Source organism: Neopelma chrysocephalum, unplaced genomic scaffold, assembly GCF_003984885.1.
Source record: "Neopelma chrysocephalum unplaced genomic scaffold, ASM398488v2 Primary Assembly neopelma1_201, whole genome shotgun sequence".
Taxonomy (NCBI): domain Eukaryota; kingdom Metazoa; phylum Chordata; class Aves; order Passeriformes; family Pipridae; genus Neopelma; species Neopelma chrysocephalum.
Window position 1 is genome coordinate 163950 of NW_020897863.1, and position 16495 is coordinate 180444.

At 45.2% G+C, this 16495-nt stretch overlaps 1 protein-coding gene across 1 annotated transcript in view; it reads left to right on the forward strand.

Moving 5' to 3' along the window:
- The window catches only part of AP3D1 (adaptor related protein complex 3 subunit delta 1), a 41005-nt gene that overhangs the window by 13319 nt on the left and 11191 nt on the right, over positions 1-16495 (forward strand). The window contains exons 3-19 of the mRNA XM_027703078.1: positions 1002-1082; positions 1724-1804; positions 3666-3773; positions 4120-4249; positions 5620-5759; positions 6045-6118; positions 7864-7913; positions 9421-9470; positions 9848-9896; positions 10662-10807; positions 11463-11611; positions 11693-11923; positions 13343-13574; positions 13966-14111; positions 14246-14387; positions 15138-15209; positions 15924-15999. Coding sequence (XP_027558879.1) covers positions 1002-1082; positions 1724-1804; positions 3666-3773; positions 4120-4249; positions 5620-5759; positions 6045-6118; positions 7864-7913; positions 9421-9470; positions 9848-9896; positions 10662-10807; positions 11463-11611; positions 11693-11923; positions 13343-13574; positions 13966-14111; positions 14246-14387; positions 15138-15209; positions 15924-15999 — 1957 coding nt within the window. The remainder of the gene's footprint in view (positions 1-1001; positions 1083-1723; positions 1805-3665; positions 3774-4119; positions 4250-5619; positions 5760-6044; positions 6119-7863; positions 7914-9420; positions 9471-9847; positions 9897-10661; positions 10808-11462; positions 11612-11692; positions 11924-13342; positions 13575-13965; positions 14112-14245; positions 14388-15137; positions 15210-15923; positions 16000-16495) is intronic.

The window sequence follows — 16495 nt, forward strand, 5'->3', positions numbered from 1 at the left end:
CAGGGGAGAGCAGTGGGTTTGTGCTGCCCTGCTGGCACCCAGGGGAGGGCAGTGGGTTTGTGCTGCCCTGCTGGCACCCAGGGGAGGGCATTGGGTTTGTGCTGCCCTGCTGGCACCCAGGGGAGGGCATTGGGTTTGTGCTGCCCTGCTGGCACCCAGGGGAGGGCAGTGGGGTTGTGCTGCCCTGCTGCCCTGCTGGCACCCAGGGGAGGGCAGTGGGGTTGTGCTGCCCTGCTGCCCTGCAGCCAGGCTGGGGTGCCAGGGCCTGCTCTCCCTCCTCAGGCTGTCAGTGCAGGGACAGCACTCCACAGGTCTGATGTCAGAGACTGCATGTTCTGTTCTGTTTGGTACAATTGGATTTTCCTGTGATGGATCAGGGAGCAAACCTGATTTAAAATTAAAACAATTCTAAAAAAAGGTTGTTTTAGACTGGGTTGTTTCTTATCACATGGTGCCATGAGCACTTGAAACTGGTTTTGTTTCTCCTTGCTCGGTCCTTTGACATGGAGGAGACAGAAATGATGGTAAAGAGTTATGTTCTGGTTTTTATTAAAAAAAAATCCAGAAAGCAAACCCTTCACACCAATGCTTATATAACTGTATATCATAGAATCACAAGCTGGTTTGGGTTGGAAGGGACCTTAAAGCCCATCCAGTGCCACCCCCTGCCATGGGCAGGGACACCTTCCACCATCCTTCCACCAGCCCAGGTTGCTCCAAGCCCTGTCCAGCCTGGCCTTGGACACTTCCAGGGATGGGACAGCCACAACCTCTGTTGTCTGAAATTAATGCAGACTATTTAAAACTTGTTTCTGGTGGAACTTTGAGATGTCTTTCCTTTCCTGTGAATGCTGTAGAATGTAATATTACTCATAAGCTGGAGATGTCATGTAGTATTATTTTCAGTCTCTTGTTACATCTCCAGTTTTGAGAGGTATCTTGACCTGTTTCCTCGAGTCTCTGGTTTCAGAAGTTTGTTCTCTTGGTTCCTCTGCTCACAGTTACAGATGCTGGGCTATGACATCAGCTGGGCTGCTTTCAACATCATTGAAGTCATGAGTGCATCCAAGTTTACATTCAAGGTGAGTTCTCTGTCCCTGCAGCTGTCCTGGCCAGGCTGCTTCTTGACTGGGTGTCCTTCGAGTCAGTGGGGAATCCTTGGGCTGCTGCTCCAGGCTGCTTTTGCCAGGTGTTTGACAACAACTGTCAGATTCTTTTAGTGGAAAAAAACAGGGTATTTCTGTGTGAACACCACCTGAGGTTCCTAGGAGCAGATATGTTTTATTTTGCAATAGCTTTATAATTTTTCTGGAAAGATTTGTTTCATGCTTTTTCACCAAACAGGGTGGAATGTTGCTTCCTAAGGAATAATTTCCAAATTGGGCTTAAGTCCCTGAAAGTCAGGAGTCAACACAGCCAAAGTCAATGTGGTAGACAGTCCTACCTTATTTCTACATCTTCGTGGTCATTGAACCTGTGTGTTGTAGAGAAGGTGAAGGTGGTTTTGTTACCCCTCAAACAGATGTATTATCACTAGAGATGTTACTTGTCTGAGATTATTCTTTCCCCTTTCCTAGAAAACCCTGTCATGCCTTTTCTGTTACACAAACCTAATTGTTCATATTTTTAACATTGTTTATAAAGCTGCCAGTTGTTTTTTACCTACACATTGTGTAAAGAGACTCTAAACCAAAGCTGTGCTTCCCTTCCTGCCCTTGCCCAGCGCATTGGTTACCTGGCTGCCTCCCAGTGCTTTCATGAAGGGACTGATGTCATCATGTTGACAACTAACCAGATCCGAAAGGTAAATGTTTTGCTTCAGTTCATTTTGCTTTACGCTCTCTCCCTGCTGGTATTTTTACATCTGTACAAGTATTTCTCTTTTAGGAATGTAGAGGTGTTTAGGTAGAGTTCTTGATTTCCAGTCTCTCTCATTGCACAGGCTGAGGGATCACTGAAACCCTCAGGAGCCCCCCAGGCCTCCCTGGTGCTGTCTCATTCCATCTCTGTGTCTGTTCAGCACAGACAGTGGTGACAGCAGGAACTTTGTTACGTTCACTTGTCTCTCAGGCAGCCCTTGGGAGAATGTAATGGGTAGGAAAAATGTCCCCATTCCTGAAGGAAAAGGAGCACTCACCAGCTCCACAAAATTTCTACTTGTGAGGGCTGCTCTCTCCTGGTAGAACAGATCAGACTTTGGCTTCTTTGGTACAATTGGGGGCAAAAATGGTGCAGATGTAAAGTTCTGTATTCGTGTACCCAAGTGTTGTATTCATTTTCACAGAGCTTTATCACCTCATTTTTTCAGAGTTATTGGCTTACAGCATAACTTTCCCACTCCTCAGATCACAATTGTTTTTAAAGCTCTTAGGTTCAATTTTTTTTTTTAAGTATCAATGCTTTAAAACTTGACTGATCCAGTACAAACTGTGCCTAGATTTTTCTATCTAGGGAGCCAAAATGTCTTTTACTTGCTTAAAAAAGATCAGTGGGATGTTATCCAGTATCTTCCCTAAAGAACTAGTGCTTTTGCCTTTATTTCTTAAACTATTCTGTTCTGCATATGAATGTCCCTCCATTTTCCTGATTAGGGAGACTTGACTTTACTGAATTTCAGACACTTGCTTAACTACTTCTTCCACTTCGTGCTTGAGTTTTTTTCTTAAAAGCATCTTTTTTTTATGCCTTTTTATGTTTCATTGATCCCCCAACTTTATATTTTAAGGCTTTATCAGTTCTCAAAATACATTAAAGCCAGGATGAATTGCAGTTTCTTGCTCCTTTAGCAGCAGATTTCATTATTCTTAAAGCAGAATCTAATTCCCCACCACCTGCAGCAGGTTTTTAAATGAGATGCAAATGGCACAGAACCCCAAAGGCCTGACTATGTTTAGCTCTCCTGGAGCTGCCTCTGTGTCCACGTGGATCTGGGATTTAATTCTGGCAGTCCAGATGGGAATGCTCTGTGCAGTTCCCTCCAGATCCCTGATAGCTGCAGTGCAGGAGTGATCCTGGCACGCTCTGGAGTCAGAGATCTGGGTTTGTAATCTGTGCTGAACAAACCCAGAGAGAAATATTAATGTTCAGTGTCTGAAGCTTAGAAAGACCTGAAGGATTATGGAGGACTAAGTAGGATGCTGACTACAAATAGGTCCAAGGAAACTTGTTCCACACCCTGACTTGTGCCATGTCTTTGTGGGCTGGAAGTTGTGGGTGCTGCCAGCAGCTTGGAAGGGAAATAATCTCATTGCTCTAATAGATTGAGCTGGTGAGCACTCACCAACAGTGCCTGTTCCCAGCCAAGCTGGTGACAGTTGGGCTTTGTCTTAGCAGGGTTAGTGTTTAATACCAATTTTTTAGGACTTTAACACTCATGTCATGAGTGTTTAAAAAATTACTTCCATTCCTAAAATCCCACCAAGGTGCCATCTCTCTAATTGTTTTTATGTTGGAATCATCCATCTCTTGTTTAATTATGGTTCCTCGTGCCCATTATTAAAGCCCAGGCTGGCTGTGTTTTAGCAGGTATTGGGGGTTCATACAAATAATCCCATGAAGCAGAAGCTCTGCCTCATTTGTGTTGAGTGAATAAAACTGGTCTGAGAAAATTGTTTCTCAGCGTCCTGTGTGATCTTAAATTTTTGAGCCTGTTTTTCCTTTTTTAGGATCTGAGTAGCCCTAACCAGTATGATACTGGAGTTGCACTGACTGGCTTGTCCTGTTTTGTTACTCCAGATCTTGCCAGGGACTTGGCAAATGACATCATGACTCTGGTGAGTTGATAAGGTTGAAATGACTTTTCCCTGTAATAAAAGAATATGAAATTGTTCAAATTTGGTAAATACCTGTTAAGTTTAGAACTGATACATGTGAAAACTGTTAACTTGTGGGGATTTTGGGGAGCGTTTACAGACTTAGTTCAAGAGGATCAACTTGAAATATCTGTTAGTTTTGGTGCTGACCAACAGTCTTTGGCTCTGAGTTTTCAAAAAGCAGTCGAGCATCCCAGCAAGAACTTTGGAGTCACAGAGTTCTCCGGGGTGATGTGAGCAGAAGGACCTGCAGGAGCTCTGGAAGCACAGAGTTTCTCAGAGCCTGCCTGCGTTGTTTCCTTGGCAGATGTCTCACACCAAGCCTTACATCAGGAAGAAGGCAGTGCTGATCATGTACAAGGTGTTCCTCAAGTACCCCGAGTCCCTCCGACCTGCATTTCCTCGCCTTAAAGAGAAACTTGAAGATCCGGATCCCGGTGAGTGGATTTTAGGGAATTCCTTCTGCTCCCACACGTGTGCTTGTGGAGCTTGTGGAGAGGAGGACACGTGAGAAATGCAGTGATCATCTTTTGGGCACTGATTCACCTGATTTGGGGTAGATGAGCCCAGCAGGGTTCTGACAGATGTTGCCATATTAAAAATACATCCTTTCAAACACCCAGTTCTTCAAACCCAGAGCTACTCAAACTGTATCAGTGGATTAAACCTTAATGGGACAAAGCAGCTTAATGGTTCCTGTTTTGTTGCTTACTAAACTTGACTTAAAAATACTTCAGTTATCTCAGGGTTTAGGGTTTTGTTGTTATTTCCTGTGCTCTTTTACAAAGCTGCAGCTACTGGCTTGCAATGGACGTACTTAAAATAATTTTACATCAGTTAGTACATTTTTAAATTTATTTTTAGTTTAAACTCTGAGTCCACACTGCTGTTTGGGCCCCTCAGAAATGTCTTTGCAGTCCAGCAGCAGCACAGGAAATTTGCAATTGCCCTGTATCGTATTCACAGTTTTACTCAGTCTTTGGGAGGTGCTGGTGTTCCCTCAGTGCACCAACACACATGTTCCAGGAACTCTGTGTGTGATGCAGCTCTGGGATCCCCACTTGTTTTAGGAATTCCATGTGTGATGTATTTCTGGGATCTCCACTTGATTTGTGTCTGCATTTAGAGGGAGAAATGTAATTGCACATATTGGACTAATTTATTGTGGGCATGGAAAATGCACCTTCCAGGGACAATATTTTTAAAGAAAGCAAAACACACACATCCCTCACCTGCAAACAGAGATAAAAAGTCCCTGATAGACTTTATTGGAGAGAAGTTCTGCTCTCTGCTGGGACACCCAGCCTGTCCAGACTAAAACGTTCCAATCTGAGAACAGTCCATTTAAAGGATGAGCAATGAGAAGGGAGTGAACTTGTCCAGTCAGATTGTTGTTTAAGGAATCGTTATTTTTGTATTGTATTTAAACAAGTCTAAATATCACATTTTAAAGAAGCAGCAGTGTTTGGAAGCTTTCTGGAGGGTGATTATTGATGGTGTTGGTTGTGTCCCACAACCAGCTATCCACAGCCGAGGGGAGGGATGTGGCAGTGTCCTGCTTTTCCTCACACTGGACCCAAAGCAGACCCCCAGCTTGCTGATACATTAGAAAATAGCCAGAATTCAATAAAATCCTTTCTCAGTTTGCTTGTGCATTCTTGTCTTTACTTCAGTGCCTCAGCAGGGAATGAGGCCAAAGCGTCGGACACACGGGTCTGAACCTTCAGCTGCTTCTGCCCTGGGGGTTTTGCACCACCCAGTCCAGTTAAGGCCCTGCTGAGATTCCTGCTTTTCCCTGTTTTCCCAGGTGTGCAGTCTGCTGCAGTAAATGTGATTTGTGAGCTGGCTCGACGCAATCCCAAAAACTACCTGTCCCTCGCTCCACTCTTTTTCAAGTTGATGACTTCATCAACCAATAATTGGGTTCTCATTAAAATTATAAAACTGGCAAGTATTCTGCTTTTTCTTTGTGGGATTGGGGTTCTCATTAAATCATCTTGGGTGTGAAAATGGCTTTCTTGCTGGGAGGTGTGGTTACCATCAACTCTGAATAAAAAGAAACCAGGAATATTGTCTGATATTTGTGAATGTAACCAAAGGGAAAAACTATGTTAATAGAGCTTGGTTTAAATACAGTGAGCTGCAATTGAATCCAGCAATTTACATAACATTTGGATGCTGTTTAAAAGCAGTTATTAAATCCCTTTCTTGTCTGCACTTCTCTTTGAATAGTTTGGTGCTCTTACTCCGTTAGAACCAAGGCTGGGCAAGAAGCTGATTGAGCCCCTGACCAACCTCATCCACAGGTTTGTGGGACAGATCCTGCTTTGTTCATTAGGACTGGGAAGGTGCCTGGTGGGTGGGTCAGCACCTGGGCTGGGGATGCATTTCTCAACTTTTTCTGGATTTCAATATATTGACTTCAGATATCAAAAGCTCATCTCACATCAGGACTGAAAAACCTGAGCGAGGTAAAAGACCTTGAAGGAAAGTTTGGATGTCTGACTGTCAGCATGAATTCCCCCAAAGCATGTGTGAAAACTGGAGCAATGTGCTTTCCTTTCACTGCATTTTAACCCAGAGATGACTGTGGAGAATATATAAAAACTCTGGCTTAAAAAAGGCTCCGCTGTTTATTTGCCTCTCCTGTTCACCTCACACATTTGGTTCCTGACCTTTTTGGAAGTGCCTTACCCACCAAAGCAGCCTGACAAGGAATATGTTAAAGTCCTTTCTGAAGCCTTTGGCAGCTCAGATGTGTTTTGGAAGGGTTCTTACAATATAAGTCCTAAATATAGATTAAATAAAATTGAAGATATTTCCTTGCCTTGTCCCTTGTCAGAGCTGGTTTGGGGTGTTGTTCTGGCTCTGATTCTGAACTGAAATCAGGGAGTGGATGCCTTGGAGGGAATACATGTATTCTCCCAGTTATGAAAGGAAGTGTCATCTCATGCCTGAGTTGTTGAATGAAAAGGTTTCTCTTCACATGACAGAGCAAAAGGATGGATGGGAACGAGCAGGTTTTGAACAGAGATCTGTGTAGCTGTGAGAGCAGCTCTAGCCAGAGAATTCCTGCCCACCCTCCTTGGATTCCTGGCATCCAAATACCTACAGAGGAGTTTGGCACCAGTCAAAAATAGATTAAATTCCTCAGAAAAACTAGGAAAATGGACAATGTCTTCAATCCTGTCTCTGCTTCCTCTCCCCAGCTCCCCAGTTAGACATTCATTTTTTTAGCTGGGAGGACTGAGTCCTGGTTGGTTTGGTCTCCAGTCATTTTGGGTCTCACAGCACTCACTGAGTCAAAGCAGCACTGCCATGTCCCACCCAGTGCCCAGGGAGCAGAGGGCACTGTCACCTGTGTGCCAGGTGACCTTCAGGGCATCGCTATCCTGCCCCCAGAGCTGTTTGCCCCTTCCCTTTGCCCACCTTGCTCCTGGGTTCTGCCCCCTCGGGGCTTGGGAGCCTCCCTGTTCCCTCTCAGGGTTTGTGAGGACCTTTGCAATGCTCAGAGCTGCACTGGCTGCGTGTGCAACTGGCAAAAATCATCTTGAGTTTGAGTTTTGGGGAAAACAGACTTTGGGAATGGGTTGCTGACTTGCAGGGGTGAGCAGTGTGTACCTGCACAGCCAGGGCTCTGCTGCTGGGCCATGACTCACTCCTTGGAGAGAGACTTGAGCTTCTCCAGCTGCCTTATCATGGATTTTTGACCTTGGGCAGAGGATTTAATTGGATTTTTGGACAAGATTGCTTTAGTGCTCTGTAGCTGGTGCTGAAGTTTGAGTAATGCTTCCTTCCTCATTCCTTGTCACAGCTCTCACTTGCTGCTTCTCCAGGAAGAATTTTGGTTTTTTAAACATTCAGTTTAAAAATTCCTCCCCCCCCAGCAGTTTTTAAGTGGGAATCATTTCATCTATTTGAAGGGATATGGAACAGAATACTGGCAATTTCTTGTGAAGTTCAAGGTGTTAACTTGCTCTAAGATACTGCTGACAACTCTTGCAAATGTGCCAGTTTATTCCTTATTTAATATACTTCATTTCTGTTTCAGCACCTCAGCCATGTCTCTCTTGTATGAATGTGTGAACACAGTAATAGCAGGTGAGAACTGAAACTTGTAGCCTCAAAAAAACCTGTGATGAACTTTGTCATCAATTAACACCCTCTGTAAACCTTATTCTGTTTAACTTTATGTATTTTATAACTGGAATAAGTGTCCTGGCAAACTCTGTGTCCCTGTGGGGCTGAAATCCTTTGTCAGTGAGGCACAGTCACTGCTGTGGAGTCGTGTTTGCTGAAGGCTGGAACCAAGCACAGACAACAAGATTATTTGTGTGCAAGCTCCTAAATGTTGCTACAACTACAAAATATACCAGCAGCAAGAGAATTAAAATGAGGCTGGTGTCTCTGCTGGAGTTTTCTTACATGATGATGGATCAGAGTTGGTTTTTTTTTTCTAATTTTGCAACTTCACAGTTTAAAAACTTGGTGTCTTAGAGGAGGTAACTGGGAGTACAGATTTACAGTTTTGGTTTCTAGGGAAGGGATGTGAGCTCCGTAACTGGGATGGAGGGAGAACCAGAGGCAGGAAGGATAACCCAATATTCCAGCTCAGACTTGGCACTTCTCCTGTCAGAGTGTGCAGTAGAGGGTTCCTGACGCTCCCAGTTTGGCCATAGCCAAAATAATGGTGCTGGCTCAGCTCAGAGAAGGCAGGGTGAGCTTGTCCCTCATTGTGCATCCCTTCATCCCTTCAGGGCAATGGGAGGATGGCAGGGGCAGCAACACGGAGGGTAATTCCATTGGGGATGAGGGTGGCCTGCACTGAGACACAGGGGGGTGATCCTGGGGGAATTCAGCACCCAGGACACCTCAGGGACTCAGAGGTCAGGATCACAGTCAGCAAATAAACTGGGAAGCACCAGAGCAGCACCTGCCAGCTATGGAAATGCCAGTGTCCCTGCAGCTCCCCCCTGTCCCTGCAGCTCCCCCCCTGTCCCTGCAGTGCAGCCCTGGGGGATCCCAGCGATCCCAGCTGACGTGCTCAGCAGAGTTGGGGTTGGCTTGGCCACACTGTGACAGCAGCAGTTAACAGGGTAACCCCACCTTTTCTGCTGTGGGGCTGCCAGGGCTTTAAAATGTCCCACAGAGTCATCAGTGGGACCTGATTTGTGCCCTGAGTCTCTCAGTGGCTTAATTAAAGCTCCAATCCAATCCCATTGAACTCCAGGATCCATTGCTGCATCTCATTGCATTGGGAAATCCACACTTAAAACCTCAGCTGTGCAATAGCTGCTGGCATATTTATAGGGGTTTTTTGACACTTTTTTTCCTGCCCTATTATTATTATTGTTAAAGTATATGAAACTATAAGTTGTGTCATGGCCTTCTCTCCTTCCCCCAGACCCCCAAAAGTCCAAGTAAACAGACAAGTAACAAAATAAACTGTATAAATATTATACATAAATATACCTCTGGATATTACATATAAATAAAAGAAATAAACCTTTGCCTGTGAGCTGAGCTGGGTGTGGCCCCTCAGGTGCTGTGTTGTTGCAGCCTCTCGGAGCCCAGCAGTGCTGACTGGGGTTTGTGTTCTGTGTTTCAGTGCTGATCTCTCTGTCCTCGGGGATGCCCAACCACAGTGCCAGCATCCAGGTACCACCCTGGCCTTGGGGGTTGTTCTGTCTGCCCTGTGAGCCCAAGTGCCCTGGGGAGGGGGGGTTGTGTTAAAGCAGGAGCTCCCTGAAGTGCTCTCACTCAGGTGCAATCCTGCATGCTGAAGCATTTCCTGTATAAATTCTCTTATTCATTTGGCTCTAAAATGCAGATTCTCCTCATGTAGAGTTGTCCCAACTCTTTATTCAGCTCCTGCTGTCAGGTTCCTTCTGATTAGAAATGTGTTTATGCAAAAAAACCCTCGACCCTAGAGACCCTTGGTACTCAATGCACTTCTTTGTGTAACGAGTAAACTTTGGGAAGAGTTATTTTAATCAAGACTTGTAATAAACATGACTTGGTCTTCTTTTTTCCAGCTGTGTGTTCAGAAGTTGAGGATATTGATAGAAGACTCTGACCAGAACTGTAAGTATGGTGCTTGTCTTCATGGAGCTCGTGGCCCCCAAGCCCTGGGGCTGTCTCTGCAAACACCTCACTGGGGTTGTAGGGCCTGGTGTGCTCCAAACAATTACTGGGGGGGTTCATGTGGAAATAGTTTCTGATGGTGAGCACTTCATTTTTTAAAAACAAACGAGAGCAATAATTACTGCTCTTTGTGGTCTTGTAAATCTAAACCAGTTCTTTCCACGCTCTGGGATTTCCTTTTTTATAGACTTGCTGCTTGGAAAGCAGTGAGGGGCACTCAGCAGTGGGAGCATAATAGTAAAATGGGAGAGTGTTGACTTACTTTAGTGACCACAAAGAATACTGGGAAATTTTTCCTTTGTGCAACTCTTTTTGCTGCCATCTGATTTTTTTCTCATTGAGAACAGGACTGTTACACACCAACCTTCAGTGCTTTTAAAGCTGTATTCATCCCAGGATGCCTGTTCTCAAAACCCATACTTTCTATATATAAAATACATGTTTTAATATCAGTGATAAAACTTGAGGTGTATAAGAAGCCCATGATGAAGATTGTATCTATAATTACATGTCTGTATGTGTAATTATGAAATTAAAGGCTATAATCTGTGATGCACAATTCTCAAAAATGCTTTTCTTCATCATGGATTTTTATTCAAGTGTCTGAATACCAAGTGCTTCTACTGAAACCAGCTTTAAGATTTCATGCTCAGCACAAACCAGTGTTTCTATATTTGGAAAGAAGTTTTATTTGGTCTTTCACAGTGAAGTACCTGGGACTGTTGGCAATGTCCAAAATCCTGAAAACACACCCCAAGTCGGTTCAGTCCCACAAGGATCTCATTCTGCAGTGTCTGGATGACAAAGATGAGTCCATCAGGCTCAGAGCTTTAGATCTCCTCTATGGCATGGTATGTTCCTACATTGATTTCCTCTCCAGGCCCTGGGTCCCACTAGGAAAGGGATGTTTAAGAAAAACATGCAACTTTCTCTGCCCTCTGCCCTCCTTGACTTATGATGACAACTCCCTTGTCTTTTCTGGCACTTACAACAAGTAAAACACCTGGCACAGTGTGAGAGAGCTTTGAAAACCTTGGTTCAGACTGGAAGGAGTTTCTCACTTTGGAAATCACCCATTTTGAAATGCTAGAATTCCACTGGATGTCAACGACTCTTAAATTTGTTTCCTTTAGAAGCAAAAGAGTTTTAAACTCTTAAATTTGCTCATCCCGCAGTAGCAGATGAATTTCCTGCTGGGTTTCTGTGTTGCTGTGAGTAATTCTGATCCTCAGCTCTCCCACAGCACAGCCTTGGGCACTTGGGCTGGCTCTGCTTTAATAACAACATTACATAGAATGATTGTTATAATTACTTTAATAATAATATTACATAAAGACACAAACAAGTTCTTTTTTGGATTGTGACCAAAGCTTGGACCTAGAGAGGTGGTTCTGATGTCTTGTTAGCAGATGACATGGGCCCAGCCAAGAGCTTTGCTGGAGTTAGAAGGACTTGGCATTGTGGCAGAGGGCTCAGCTGTGGTTCAACCCTTCCGCTCCTTCCCAGGTATCGAAGAAGAACTTGATGGAGATCGTGAAGAAGCTGATGATCCACGTGGACAAAGCCGAAGGGACGACGTACCGGGACGAGCTGCTGACCAAGATCATCGACATCTGCAGCCAGTCCAACTACCAGTACATCACCAACTTCGAGTGGTCAGTGCTCCCGCCCGCCGGCCGCGGCTCCTCGCACGGGTGATGGGACCGTGCACTGATCCCCCTGTGCCCTGCCCGCAGGTACATCAGCATCCTGGTGGAGCTGACCCGCCTGGAGGGCACGAGGCACGGGCACCTCATCGCGGCGCAGATGCTGGACGTGGCCATCCGGGTGAAGGCCATCCGCAAGTTCGCCGTGTCCCAGATGGCCACGCTGCTGGACAACGCCCACCTGCTGGCCAGCAACACCCAGCGCAACGGCATCTGCGAGGTGCTCTACGCGGCCGCCTGGATCTGCGGAGAGTTCTCCGAGTGAGTGCTGGGGTTTTGGGCACTGAAATGTGGTTTGGAGAGCAGGATGGGTCAGGCTTTGCACCTGAATGCTGTCAAAACGATGCTACTTTCCTGCTCCCTCACCCCATGGATTCCTCAGCTCTTTCTAGCTCAGGCATTTTGAGTATCTGGTCGTTTTTCTTCTCCATAGTCCTGCCCATGCAAGAAGCCATAGTAGTGAATCACAAAGTATCCCAACTTGGAAGGGTCTCAGGGATCACTGAGTCCAACTCCTGGCCCTGCACAGGACACCCCAACAATCCCACCCTGTCCCTCAGAGCGTTGTCCAAACGCTCCTGGAGCTCTGGCAGCCTTGGGGCCGTGCCCACTGCCCTGGGGAGCCTGGGCAGTGCCCCAGCACCCTCTGGGGGAAGAACCTTTCCCTGAGATCCATCCCAACCCCCCTGGCACAGCTCCAGCCCTTCCCTGGCTCCTGTCCCTGGTCCCAGAGCAGAGCTCAGCGCCTGCCCCTCCGCCTCCCCTCGGAAGGAGCTGCAGCCCCCGAGGAGTCTCCCCTCAGTCTCCTCTGCTCCAGCTGAACCAGCCCAGTGCCCTCAGCTGCTCCTCAGACCCTTCCCCTCCAGACCCTTCCCCATCTTCTTAGCCCTCCGTGGACACTCTCTAATAGTTTTATAATGTTGTGGGTAGAAGCTGCTAGATCTTAAGAAGACATTGAAAGAACTCCATAATCATTAACTCCTTAATCATTTGTATCTTAGGGCACACGTCCAATCACCATGTTTGAATTAGTTCTTCCTCTGTTCCCTGTTTTGCCTTTGTTGAAAGGTTTTTGCAGAACCCAGTCTTCCTGGGAATTAGAAATTGTCTTCCTTTTTGCTCAGAGTTTCTCAGTACCCACAGTAGCACAGTTTTCAATATTCTTGTACCAACATTGTCTTTTAGCTTTTGTAGATGTTTTTGTGTCTTGGTTGTGTGTGCAGATACCCCTGCTTACCCAGCTTTCAGTTTGGTAAATTGAACTAACTGTATACTATAGTCTCCTGGTTTGGTGTTTCTTCTTTTAATTGTCATTCTGAACAGTGGCTCCAGTTTAAATTCACACAGTAGATGTGATATTTAAGGAACACTGGTCCAGATCAGACCTTTAATTAAAAAAGTTGTGGAAAGAAAACTGTTGATTAAGAAGGAAGAGAACATACTCTCCTTTTTCAGTTTGATCACATTTTTATTTTGAAAGAATTTGATTTTTCAGTTTGTAATAGTCCAGTAACTTTTTTGTGCATGTTCCATTTAGCTGTGAGGAGACAATTCTGAGTAGGAGCATGAGATTTGTTCAAACAAGTGCTGTGATCTGTTCTCCTGTGTGAGCAATACGTGACCTTCACGAGCTGAGCGCTGCCTGCTGGGGTTTATTTTTGGGGCACTCTCTGCTTACAGACACCTGGAGGAAGCCAACCAGACCTTGGAAGCAATGCTGAGGCCCAAAGTGACAACTCTGCCCGGCCACATCCAGGCAGTGTACGTGCAGAACATGGTGAAGCTCTATGCATCCATCCTGCAGCAGAAGGAGCAGGCTGGGGACAAGGAGGCAGCTCAGGAAATCACCCAGCTGATGATCGAGCGCCTGCCTCAGTTTGTCCAGAGTGCAGACCTGGAGGTGCAGGAGAGGGTGAGGCAACAAAATTGCTTTGGGATTTCTCATGGAAAGGCTCTCATTTGTCTTGGAGTGTGTTGTGGTTTTCTGTGGCCCACAGCTGTTATCAAGGACAAAGCCCACATCTCATTGCAGTTTGATGCCATCTCTGAAGGCTGCAAGAACTTCACTCAGAACAATTTGATTTGAAAATTTTTCAGGCACATAAGGACACAAAAAGGACCCAGCTAGAAGGGAGGGTTAATGTGGAATTTTTACATTTGCTCCAAGCCCACAGTTTATGCTGCTTCTCTTAATTCCCTTCGTGGAGTAGAACACATACCTTCTGCTGGCTTCCACTGCAGTTGATTTGTTTGGTTCAGTTGGTTAATATTACTCCTGAAATTACTTCTGCATTTGTTTTTAGGCTTCTTGCATCTTGCAGCTGATAAAATACATTCAGAAGCTACAAGCAAAAGAAGTTCCTGTAGCTGAGGAGGTGATAGCCCTGTTTGCTGGTGAGCTGAACCCTGTGGCTCCTAAAGCACAGAAGAAAGTACCTGTTCCAGAGGGGTAAGGTTCCTTCTCTCTCCTAAAGCCTTATTTAAACTTTTAAACTCTTAAATGATAAAGCAAAGTGTGTGATGAGACACTGAAGTACTCAGGGGTACTGAGTCAAGCTGTTTGTTCACTGCAATTCTCCCCAGCCTGGACCTCGATGCCTGGATCAATGAACCTCCCTCAGACAGCGAGTCTGAGGATGAAAAGCCCAAAACAATCTTTCATGAAGAGGAACAAAGGCATTCCAGACATAGACAGCCTGAGATAGACGAAGAGGAACTGGCCAGAGTGAGTGAATGTTAAAATGCTTTTCCTTACATAGTTCAGTGGTAAAGTGAGTGCTGCTGAAGCAGTTGGAGCTGTTGGGGAGTCTCCAGATAGCCAGGGAGCTGTTGTGCTCTGTGCAGCTCAGGGAAGCTGATGGTTTGATCTGAACTGATGCTTGTGGGCCTCAGCAGCTTCTGTGAGCTACTGTGACATGTCTCTTCTCAGCAGTGATCCCACCTTTCCTGCCTCTGAACTTTCTGGTGTCACAGAGAGAACTTGTTGATAAGAATGTTCACTTCTTACTGTCTTTATGGGTATAAAAGCAAACATTTGAATTGCCATCAAAATGTGGTCTTTGGGAAGTTACCACCTCTAGTCTATAACTAAAAAACAGAGAAGGGTGTTCTAAGGAATATTAGTTATAGAATCATAGAATCATGGAATGGTTTGGGTTGGAAGGGACCTTAAATATCATTTAGTTCCACGCCCTGCCATGGGCAGGGACACCTTCCACTATCCCACTCTGCTCCAATCCCTGTCTGTCCTGGCCATGGACACTTCCAGGGTTGGGAGTTAGTAATGGTACCTGTAGTTCTGTCCTGGTTCTGTAACTCAGAACTGTTTTGTCACACACCAGCTGCTCTGCTCTTTTCACAAGTAGTTATGTATATTGTTCCAGAAATTCGGGGAGATTATGTCTTGCACTTTGATGCCTTTTCTCTCTTTCCTTACAAACAAACATTTTAACTGCAAATCCTCTCTCGTTTGTAGCGTCGGGAAGCCCGGAAACAAGAACAGGCAAACAACCCATTTTATATTAAAAGCTCTCCTTCCCCACAGAAGGTGAGTCTGAATTACAGTATCTCCCTGGCCTCTCATGTCACTGTGGGAAGGCTCCCTGAACGTCAGAGCTGCAGCTTCCTCTGGGACACTGCCCCCTTTATGGTGTGTGCACTGCAGGGGCTGCCTACAAGTAGTTTTACAAGTCCTGTTTGTGTGGAGAATCTCAGGAGTGCCCTGATATCCCGAGAGCAGCCACTGCTCTGGAAGTGTCTGTGCAGTTTGTCCCTCTGGGGGATCCAGGGTTCACATCACCAGGCACCTCACCCAGAGGTGAACCTTGAACATGCTCCACGTGTTCTGTGGATCAGAAAGTTGTTGTGGTCTCTTAACACCTTTTCCAGGGAAGGAACCTGCTCCATTCCCTGGATGTTCAAGGGCTCCCCCCTTTGCCTCAACTCAAATCTCCAGGTTGATCTTCTGAAGTGGCAGGTTATTAGTGATAAAACACAAACCGAGAATTCTTCAGGGAGTTGCAGCAAACCTTCAGGGCAGTAGTGGGGTTAAAAAACTGTAGCAAGAGAAGGGTCTTTTGTAATAATTATCAGCTGGCTTTAAAACATACTCTGCTGCCACACAGGATTAGTAACAAGCTGTTCCATCCCTGTCCTTTAAAATGTTCACTTAAGGGATTGAACTGCTTGATGTTTTGTAATGTCTGCTTACAGAGATTTGTACTTGCAGTGCTCAGAATGTAACAAGTCTCTGTTTTCCCAGCGATACCAAGACACTCCAGGGGTGGAACATATTCCTGTGGTCCAGATTGACCTTTCTGTCCCATTAAAAGTTCCAGGTAAGCACAGCTAATCTGGAAAATTAATTACAGAAATTTCAGTTAAGCAAAAGTCGTAATTCCTTCTTAGGAGTTCCTCCTGAGGTTCTGAAGGGTAAGGAACACACTTTGATTAGACTCTTAAATATATCTCCTTAATTTACATTTGAAAATAGTACTTTGCAGTCAAGTTCCTTTTGAGATAATATTAGAAATAGCTGTGATAAAGGATATTGTGCAGCCAAGGCTGTAACTTGTAAATGTGGGGGAACAGTCACCTTAACAATGTCTTAGCAGTGGTCATGTAAATGATGGAGGTGATCAGGAGACTTTAAGTGGAGTCTGATGGTAGAGACACTGTTTTAATACCTATATTCAAATATCAAAAGGCATCTGTGTATCTAATGAGTGGTTTTCAGCTGAAAAGCTGCTGATAAAGTGCAGTCCATTGCAAGGGATGAGTTCTAAGTGCATATATTTAATATCAATATTAAATATCAAATATTTTTCCTGAAGT